Source organism: Saccoglossus kowalevskii, chromosome 15 (assembly GCF_978046115.1).
Source record: "Saccoglossus kowalevskii chromosome 15, keSacKowa6.1, whole genome shotgun sequence".
Taxonomy (NCBI): domain Eukaryota; kingdom Metazoa; phylum Hemichordata; class Enteropneusta; family Harrimaniidae; genus Saccoglossus; species Saccoglossus kowalevskii.
This window is the reverse complement of record NC_140655.1, coordinates 10,911,353-10,923,164: the sequence shown is the minus strand read 5'-3', so window position 1 is coordinate 10,923,164 and position 11,812 is coordinate 10,911,353. Positions and strand designations below refer to the sequence as shown.

At 34.5% G+C, this 11,812-nt stretch overlaps 1 protein-coding gene across 1 annotated transcript in view; it reads left to right on the top strand.

Moving 5' to 3' along the window:
- Positions 1–3,314: 3,314 nt before the first annotated feature.
- LOC102801366 (gamma-aminobutyric acid type B receptor subunit 1-like) overlaps positions 3,315–11,812 on the top strand; it is a 32,436-nt gene continuing 23,938 nt past the window's right edge. Inside the window, exon 1 of the mRNA XM_078012000.2 lies at positions 3,315–3,512. Coding sequence (XP_077868126.2) covers positions 3,315–3,512 — 198 coding nt within the window. The remainder of the gene's footprint in view (positions 3,513–11,812) is intronic.

Below are 11,812 nucleotides of genomic sequence, written 5' to 3'. Positions count from 1 at the left end.
TGTTTTCAAGCGTCTATCAGATTTCAAGTAAATGTTACACAATTTAGACACAACGCGGGCATTAATCTCTGGTTCTTGACCAGGAAAGCCTTCATGTGCCACACTTTAGTATATAATGTACACCCAGTGTTATTTTACAAGTTTGGTACAAGCTTGCACGCGCCAATTTAGTTTCTTTCAAACAAAATATCTTGTATGAATATATTGTACAAAAACTCCATAGCGCAATATTAGTATTTTTGTAAAAGCGTCTTATACGAATTCATACAGAATTCATGTTTAAAAGTCAATACAAATAAATTACTGGCGACTCTCCGCACATCTTTGTTTGATTTTAACGCGAGAGAATTACAAGTGTATTCAAACTGTTATATCTTCAATTAAAATAAACTGTGCCGTCTATCCTATTTTGAAATGTTATGTATGTGTTATCGAAGATTGGAACTGTAAATCCAAGATGGGATTTTTGAAAACTGGTGTTACGGTATGACAATTGGATACGATGCGACGTCTGCGAAAATACTTACTACAATGAGAAGTACCTTATCAGTGTGCCATAGTTTTTGTTTATTTTGCCAAAAAATAACATCTCAATATGAAATTACTATCATCGGTTGGATGTTCATAATTTTTGTATAAAACCGTCAACAAGAAATGATATTAGGAAACAATCTATCCAAATTAGAAGCCAACAGAGTGTAGACGTTGTTAAAACGAGATAGATCACTGGATCATATGCAACGTTACACCATCTGATATTAGATGTCATAGTGATGACGTCACTATACTGCTTGTTCTTATCGTGATATACCTTATGTATTGTTTTCATTGTGAACGTTGAGCAGAAGAAGAAAGAAGTAATAATCAATGGTGGTAGTCTTTTTAGAGGAGACTGTAATATTAAATACGCCCACACTTGGTGCATTCTGATTAGAATATATGCGTATAAAACAAATTTAAATAGACTAAAAGCACTGATATCCGCGCAAACACACTTGCCGTATCCAGAATTGATGCCTGATATCTCGTACCAGCGTATTGACCGTTTAACGCTTTGCAATATATCGCGAGATCCCGCGGGATTCCGAGTTGTGCGTGAAATGGAACGTAAAACAGGACAAACAAAGATCATAGCGTCGCAATGTTATTAAGACATCGAGCGCGATTCGACAAACGCGAAAGTATTTCGGTGACATTTTTACGCTACTAATGTGCTATACACATTTAATGAAGTAAGTGTATCTTAATTGAGCGTATGGTAAAATCCGGGGGCAGTACATAGAACTTGCCTAATGGGGACGTGCCCCTGAAATGGGCCTCTTTTTTTGGATTTTAGGTGTAAGTATCGGTCTTGATTTTGGTCAAGATAGGTAGAAATATCAGTAATATTGTTCCGATTAGTACTGTTTCTCATTCAACAACCTAAATTACCTGTGTTAATAATGTGTTTTATGTAAGTGACAGAGGTGTTTCTATGGTCAAAATACATATTTTAATAAATCAATATACAATGCAACTGTTTGCTTACATTTGCATATATTGGAGATGCGCTTCTAATAGAGCAGTGGGTAAAGGTTTTATTTGGAATAAACAGTGGTGACAGAAATTGTACTTTAATATAAAGATGGGTATAAGTTTTGCCACTATCCAGGTATACTTTTGAGCTTTTGAGCACTCGGGAGTACCCAGCTTATGTATCAACTGCCCCCGCGGGGTAACATGCAAAGTCCCATCTCGCATACGAAACTATGCTATGCCCCTACGTATCAAAAAACGTAGGATTATAGACTATAGCACATATGCGTGGCTTTAGAACGCCAAACAATCAACCAACCAAAAATAAAATGAAATGAAACGATAAACCGGTTACTTGATTTAACTGACATATACGAAATCTTATCGGATTAGGCACCATTGTCACGGTTTGCACGTCAACTAGAGTCTCCATTGTCGTTGGCATTTCATACTCACACATTCCTGTTATTAGGAACAAACTTGTCTTCAAATGCTTGGGGCACTATTAATATGAAATCTAGGATTAATCCCACGTGAATGCTGAAGATGATAAAATACAAGACATGAATGTCAGCTCAAGGAAAAAAAACGCTCCTTCACGCAAGTTTCCCAAAATAAGAATATATTTAACAGATGAGGAAAACCACTTTCTTTCAATAAATATTGATGTCTCATCATTATTTCATTTTCACCGTGTTGTCGTTGTAAGGCTGTCCACGCATTTATTTTAAGGGAACAATTTTCTGTTTCACTTTTGTCAATCCAATTTGACATAGTTTTGTCCCACTTTAAATTACTATTTATTATTCACAAGTATTTTGAAATTTGACGTAAAATGCATATTACAAATGTTTACTACCATTGTACTGAATATTCAGACGTACGTGCTTGTAACAGACACATTTAAGTGTTTCCAGTAATTGATAACATGATTACATTATCCATATACTAGTACCTGCGTGTGGGGCAAAAGCATTTTCACCTGGAAATATATTTTAGAAAGTGTTTATGAGCAAAACATCAAATGATGCAATTCAAACCTTTCGCGAACCTGTAGAACAAACCTAATAAATGTAACAGAGTAATACATTCAAACTAACAATAACAATTTGAAATCATTTACTTTTTGATATAATGAACGTGCCCGATATGCTGTACTGTGCTATTGTCTCGAATGCAATCTTTTCAAACACATTAGATTCCTGGAAAAAGAAAAACAGTAAAAAAAAGACATGTACGTCACAACAATGTCAGTCGCCAGATACTGGTCTTTAAAAATGCCATAAAGACTGACTCTATGCAATAAGCGACTATTTATCAATTTAAAAACTATGACAGTCGACTGTATGGTGTATTCCATCATCCGAACACATAATGTCACGTTGCAATTACGACCTAATATGTTAATATTCCCAAACTGTTTCAAATTTAATTCACTTGAATTGAACACAGTACCGTAATAATACACCATCATATAAGCTGTTCTCCTTCATACGGGTTCAACTGCTACTCCATGGCAATGACAATTGACCGTCAAAAACGACAAATGATCAGCAGCGAAACGGTAACAAAGGTGGAGGAGGAGCCGCAACGGTAAAGACGAATGACTTGCATGCCTCATCAGTCAATCATCTGAAAAAATAATCGCATTAGATCACTTCTCGTTCCTCGGCAACAACTTCTCCTGCGTTCGTTAGTATCACAAGGAATCGAAGTTGATTTGCGATACAGTCTGAGTTATGGAATTCCATTTCACGTTATATACTGCGTCGCTGGTCGTTTTTCTTCTAAATATCTGCATGTCGTGTTTTATCTATGAAGTTTCTGCTGATCCACCTCACCTGTACATTGGTTGCATTTTACCTCTCAGTGGTGGATATTGGAACGAGCTCGGACACGAGAGCTTGCGTAGCGCCCAGCAGGCCGTACGTGACATCAATAATAACACAGACATACTGAGTGCATATGAATTACATTTAGTATGCAATGATTCAAGGGTAAGTGTTTTATTTCATATGGAGATGGTATTATCCCGATGCTATCGATACTAGCCAGGCATTTGATTTGATGATGACGTTGATGACAACACACAAAGCTGAAATTGGTTTTCTGTCTGTTTGCGTACTTGACACGAAATTAGGACTAGTTTTTTTGGGAGGGCGGTTATTGTAGCGTAGCTGAGTGATATGGCTGATATTGATGTTGATGCTAAACAACTTTGAGGTTTTCCGTAAGTTTGCGTACTTGACACGTACTCGGGTTCGCCGTTTTGAGGGCCGTTACCGTAACGCAGCTATGTATGTATGGAGTGCAATGACTGTCTTATCATACTCATTGTCATTACGTGGTAGGCATTCGCCATCACATGATAAGCATTCACAGTTACATGATAGACATTCACCATTACATGGTAGGCATTCAACAGGACATGATAGGCATTCGCAATCACATGATAAGCATTCACAATTGCATAGTAGGCATTCAACAGGACCTGATATGCATTTGTCACAGCATGATATGCATTCACGACAAGATAGGTATTCGTTAAAGCGTGATAGGCATTCACCATTACATAATAGAATCACCATTACATGATAGGCATTCAACATTACATAATAAGCATTCACCATTACATAATAAGCATTCACCATTACATGGTGGGCATTCACCATTACATGGTGGGCATTCACTATCACATAAGCATTCACCATTACATAATAAGCATTTACATTACATGACATGCATTCACGACAAGATAGGTATTCGTCACAACGTGATAGGCATTCACAATTACATGATAGGCATGCGCTTCATCATGATAGGCATTCACCATTACATCATAGACATTCATCATTACATGACAGGGATTCACCATTACATGATAGGCATTCACCGTTTATATGGAAACTATATACTATTTATGAAACACATTTTTTCACCATTCAGCCGATTACTGCAAAGAATTATATTATTTTCAATGACGAAAACAAACGTGTATCATATTTTATATTGGATTATTATTCATAGAAGAATATAAATTGACGCATTCAACACAAAGCAAATAAAGCGACTTTTTAATGCTTTGAAATAGCAATGGACAATATACCAATATATAGTATATTATACGCAACTACATAAATGAACCACACAATATTCACGTTTTTATATTAAAATAGTCACGTGTTCTCAGTTTGTTTCTGTAATTGCGTCATTTTCATTATATATGAGAACAATGCCCTACGTCAGAGAATAGTTAATATTTTGAAAGCCCAATATAGCTACATCGATTTTGTGACAATCAGGTGACAATCATAAAACGTGAATAAATGAAGCGAACCACCTTGTTTAAAGAATTCCTGCCAGATTATTTCTTTCACAAGTTTTTATTACAATTTTCCAATGTACTTTCTGCACAATGGTGGCTAAAGGTTTGAATACGAGCACTGTTTGATATTTTCCATTCTAAAACAAAACAAAACAATGTAATTATATTGATTACAGAAAACGTTCGAATCCGCCGAATTGCTGTGAACTAGTCAACGAACTATGTTTCTTGCTATCCCCTTCCCCTCACGGTAATGCGGTCTGCAGAACACCGGTTTCTAGATTGTGAGCTAAAATTAACATTTCAGTACACGTCGGACGTAAATTTGATATGCGGAAAATTCTGCGTTTTGGAGTGTTTTTGCTGCATTGTCCGAAGGTATAACGAAATCCGCGCTAGTCCGGATTTCCGGCTAGTCTGCATCATGAAGAATCTTGAGGCCACGAATGACACAACTCACATTTGTTAAATCAGTACTTTATATTGTTTCGCCTTGCACGTTGAAAATATAGCTACCTTTAGTTTGTTAGTATTTATATTACAGCTGCTAAACACAAATGTCATAATTAGGTAATGAAATTAACATGCCATCATGATGTCTTTAATAATATGACGTCTTATTTGCATGCCAAATTAAAATTGTTATAAACCTCCTTTTGGCATTTATAATTATATTGACAACATTGTTTTTTTTATTCATATATAGTGTTAATATAACTATGATTTTCTGTTGTGCACGTATACACTCTAATGTATTTTAAAAACTTAACCTCTCTTTCGAAAAAAACAACTTTTTAGCTGCTATGATATATATGTAAAATGTAATTTATAATTCATTTCTTACAAGGAATGTGCTTATCTAACATCGTAGTGTTACGTAGTTTTCGACAAAAATTCCAAATAAGTTTTCCAATAATAAAACAAGAAAGCTACTGTAATTTATACAGAATTGGTTTCTATTTCGCTTTTTAATTTGTTTAAAATATCCAAGTCAGATGACCGACTGGCAGTAGATATGTTTTGCTTTTAAAAACATAAATACATGTTGAATTTTAGTAAATATGTTCTAACATGGTGTCTAACAGTAAATATGTCATTATATCGATAACATTACTTACTTATACTTACGGTTAGTAATATATATACTATCACCATAACAATATAACTAATAGTGTGACACATTTTATCAGGCAGCAGCAATTTCCGCTGCTTTGAATAGAAATAGTTTATAAATACTTATGATACACGGCGTAATATGATACAAAAAATTGTCTACACCTCTGCATCATGGTACCAATATATTGGAGTATGCACTCTCTATGTAAAGTGGAGCTTTCCGCACACGTCGCCTGCACCACGTGACTTATGCATTATGAAGTGTGAACTATGAAGTGCAAAGACCTTCCCGGTTTTCCACATGACATCAAAATTTCATGGTTTATCGTTTTTAATTTTTTTATTTGTTTATATACTATCATAAAGTTAAACACTTGCGCAATAGATTTCTTTTTCAAATCATTGATTGAAGTAATTGTATTATTTATGTTCGGTCTCGTGGACCTTCGGTCTCGTGAACCTTCGGACAACCGGCGTAAATCAGGTAAATTCGGGAGGAAGGTACCCGGATGTGGGCAGACATACAAAAATGTCAGGCGGTCGACATAGGAATATGTCTACCTGTAATGTGCGAATTTGGCTGTCATGGTCATGAGGAATAATAAAATATGTTGTTCTATTAATAAATATCCAACGTTAAATATAGAATTTTTGTTTCTTCATTCAAAATAATTCAACTCAATGCAGTGAATGAATGATGTGTTTCATAAATAGTATAATAGTTTCCATATGCTTTCAAAAACAGAAATGTTTAATTTTATTTCAAAATTATAAAGCATAGATTTAGCTATACCTAATATTAGTAAGTAAATTTTCAAATTATGTTTTTTACTGATATGTACTTCAACCAGCCATTCATCGTGTTTTTCAACTATAAATGTCACCTATAAATATGAATTTAATTATTCAAAGCATCGAAACTTCCAAAGAAACTAATTACTATAATGACAGCTTCTTTGTGTTCATTACACTACAATGTTATTCAACATATTACGGATGTCAACATTCAACTAATTCGATTGGCGTTTCAATTAATTAATATTTGTCACACTCATTAATCACTTACAATCCTGTATTGAATACAAGTGATTAATATACATAATAAAACAGATGGAAAGTTTATATTCTAGACAATATTAGCAGTTATTAGCAAAGCATAATAAATATTGGCATTTGAAGGCCAGCTGCTACATCATTCCAAATACAGGGGAAATCGTCGTTCAAAAACCTTGTGTTTGTTATTAGCTGTATATTAGTTCAGATGCCGTGTGTATATATTCCGGATATTCATTTCATAATCTCAAACTTTAGGTTTTTGTTTCTCAATTTCGGTCTCGTGGCCCTTCCGTTTCCTGGAACTTCCGACAACTGTAATTGTGAATTCCTAACACGTGGTTTCTAGACTAATCATTCTTTCGTATGTTAAAAATTACCATCGAGCGCCTGTTATGTCGTGGTGAATGCCTATTATGTAACGGTGAATGCCTTTCATGTAATGATGAATGTCTATGATGTAATGGTGAATGCCTATCATGTGATGGTGAATGCCTATCATGTAATGTTGAATGCCTATCATGTTATGGTGAATGCCTATCATGTGATGGTGAATGCATATCATGTAATGGTGAATGCCTATCATGTGATGGTGAATGCATATCATGTAATGTTAAATGCCTATCACGTAATGGTGAATGCCTATCATGTAATGTTGAATGCCTATCATGTTATGGTGAATGCCTATCATGTGATGGTGAATGCATATCATGTAATGGTGAATGCCTATCATGTGATGGTGAATGCATATCATGTAATGTTGAATGCCTACAATGTGATGGTGAATGCATATCATGTAATGGTGAATGCCTATCATATGATGGTGAATGCCTACCATGTAATGATGAATGCCTATCATGTAATGGTGAATGCCTATCATGTAATGGTGAATTCCTATCATGTAATGGCGAATGCCTACAATGTGATGGTGAATGCCTATCATGTAATGGTGAATGCCTATCTTGTAATGGTGAATGCATATCATGTAATGTTTAATGCCTAACATGTTATGGTGAATGCCTATCATGTAATGTTAAATGACTGTCATGTAATGTTGAATGCATATCATCTAATGTCGAATGCCTATCATGTAATGTTGAATGCCTATCATGTTATGTTGAATGTCTGTCTTGTAATGGTGAATGCCTATCATGTAATGTTAAATGCCTATCATGTAATGTTAAATGCCTATCATGTAATGTTAAATGCCTATCATGTAATGTTAAATGCCTATCTTGTAATGGTGAATGGCTATCATGTAATGGTGAATGCCTATCATGTAATGTTAAATGCCTATCATGTAATGTTAAATGCCTATCTTGTAATGGTGAATGGCTATCATGTTATGTTGAATGCATGTCATGTAATGTTGAATGCATATCATCTAATGTTGAATGCCTATCATGTAATGTAGAATGCCTATCATTTATGTTGAATGCCTATCTTGTAATGATGAATGCATATCATGTAATGGTGGATGCATATCATGTAATGTTAAATGCCTATCATGTTATGTTGAATGCCTATCATGTTATGTTGAATGCCTGTCATGTAATGATGAATGCCTATCATGTAATGTTGAATGCCTATCATGTAATGTTGAATGCCTATCGTGTAATGTTGAATGCCTATCATGTAATGGTGAATGCCTATCATGAAATTGTGAATGCCTATCATGTAATGTTAAATGCCTATCATGTTATGTTGAATGCATATCATGTAATGTTGAATGCCTATCATGTAATGTTGAATGCCTATCATGTAATGTTGAATGCCTATCGTGTAATGTTGAATGCCTATCATGTAATGGTGAATGCCTATCATGAAATTGTGAATGCCTATCATGTAATGTAGAATGCCTATCATTTATGTTGAATGCCTATCTTGTAATGGTGAATGCATGATATCATGTAATGGTGAATGCATATCATGTTATGTTGAATGCCTGTCATGTAATGTTCAATGCATATCATCTAATGTTGAATGGCTATCATGTAATGTTGAATGCCTATCGTGTAATGTTGAATGCCTATCATGTAATGTTGAATGTCTATCATGTAATGTTGAATGCCTATCATGTAATGTTGAATGCCTATCGTGTAATGTTGAATGCCTATCATGTAATGGTGAATGCCTATCATGAAATTGTGAATGCCTATCATGTAATGTAGAATGCCTATCATTTATGTTGAATGCCTATCTTGTAATGGTGAATGCATGATATCATGTAATGGTGAATGCATATCATGTTATGTTGAATGCCTGTCATGTAATGTTCAATGCATATCATCTAATGTTGAATGGCTATCATGTAATGTTGAATGCCTATCGTGTAATGTTGAATGCCTATCATGTAATGTTGAATGCCTATCATGTAATGTTGAATGCCTATCATGTAATGTTGAATGCCTATCGTGTAATGTTGAATGCCTATCATGTAATGGTGAATGCCTATCATGAAATTGTGAATGCCTATCATGTAATGTAGAATGCCTATCATTTATGTTGAATGCCTATCTTGTAATGGTGAATGCATGATATCATGTAATGGTGAATGCATATCATGTTATGTTGAATGCCTGTCATGTAATGTTCAATGCATATCATCTAATGTTGAATGGCTATCATGTAATGTTGAATGCCTATCGTGTAATGTTGAATGCCTATCATGTAATGGTGAATGCCTATCATGAAATTGTGAATGCCTATCATGTAATGTTAAATGCCTATCATGTTATGTTGAATGCCTGTCATGTAATGATGAATGCCTATCATGTAATGTTGAATGCCTATCATGTAATGTTGAATGCCTATCGTGTAATGTTGAATGCCTATCATGTAATGGTGAATGCCTATCATGAAATTGTGAATGCCTATCATGTAATGTTAAATGCCTATCATGTTATGTTGAATGCATATCATGTAATGTTGAATGCCTATCATGAAATGTTGAATGCCTATCATGTAATGTTGAATGCCTATCGTGTAATGTTGAATGCCTATCATGTAATGGTGAATGCCTATCATGAAATTGTGAATGCCTATCATGTAATGTAGAATGCCTATCATTTATGTTGAATGCCTATCTTGTAATGGTGAATGCATGATATCATGTAATGGTGAATGCATATCATGTTATGTTGAATGCCTGTCATGTAATGTTCAATGCATATCATCTAATGTTGAATGGCTATCATGTAATGTTGAATGCCTATCGTGTAATGTTGAATGCCTATCATGTAATGTTGAATGCCTATCATGTAATGTTGAATGCCTATCATGTAATGTTGAATGCCTATCGTGTAATGTTGAATGCCTATCATGTAATGGTGAATGCCTATCATGAAATTGTGAATGCCTATCATGTAATGTAGAATGCATATCATTTATGTTGAATGCCTATCTTGTAATGGTGAATGCATGATATCATCTAATGGTGAATGCATATCATGTTATGTTGAATGCCTGTCATGTAATGTTCAATGCATATCATCTAATGTTGAATGGCTATCATGTAATGTTGAATGCCTATCGTGTAATGTTGAATGCCTATCATGTAATGTTGAATGCCTATCATGTAATGTTGAATGCCTATCATGTAATGTTGAATGCCTATCGTGTAATGTTGAATGCCTATCATGTAATGGTGAATGCCTATCATGAAATTGTGAATGCCTATCATGTAATGTAGAATGCCTATCATTTATGTTGAATGCCTATCTTGTAATGGTGAATGCATGATATCATGTAATGGTGAATGCATATCATGTTATGTTGAATGCCTGTCATGTAATGTTCAATGCATATCATCTAATGTTGAATGGCTATCATGTAATGTTGAATGCCTATCGTGTAATGTTGAATGCCTATCATGTAATGGTGAATGCCTATCATGAAATTGTGAATGCCTATCATGTAATGTTAAATGCCTATCATGTTATGTTGAATGCATATCATGTAATGTTGAATGCCTATCATGTAATGTTGAATGCCTATCATGTAATGTTGAATGCCTATCATGTAATGTTGAATGCCTATCGTGTAATGTTGAATGCCTATCATGTAATGGTGAATGCCTATCATGAAATTGTGAATGCCTATCATGTTATGTAGAATGCCTATCATTTATGTTGAATGCCTATCTTGTAATGGTGAATGCATGATATCATGTAATGTTGAATGCCTATCATGTAATGTTGAATGCCTATCATGTAATGTTGAATGCCTATCGTGTAATGTTGAATGCCTATCATGTAATGGTGAATGCCTATCATGAAATTGTGAATGCCTATCATGAAATGTAGAATGCCTATCATTTATGTTGAATGCCTATCTTGTAATGGTGAATGCATGATATCATGTAATGGTGAATGCATATCATGTTATGTTGAATGCCTGTCATGTAATGTTCAATGCATATCATCTAATGTTGAATGGCTATCATGTAATGTTGAATGCCTATCGTGTAATGTTGAATGCCTATCATGTAATGGTGAATGCCTATCATGAAATTGTGAATGCCTATCATGTAATGTTAAATGCCTATCATGTTATGTTGAATGCATATCATGTAATGTTGAATGCCTATCATGTAATGTTGAATGCCTATCATGTAATGTTGAATGCCTATCATGTAATGTTGAATGCCTATCGTGTAATGTTGAATGCCTATCGTGTAATGTTGAATGCCTATCATGTAATGGTGAATGCCTATCATGAAATTGTGAATGCCTATCATGTAATGTAGAATGCCTATCATTTATGTTGAATGCCTATCTTGTAATGGTGAATGCATGATATCAT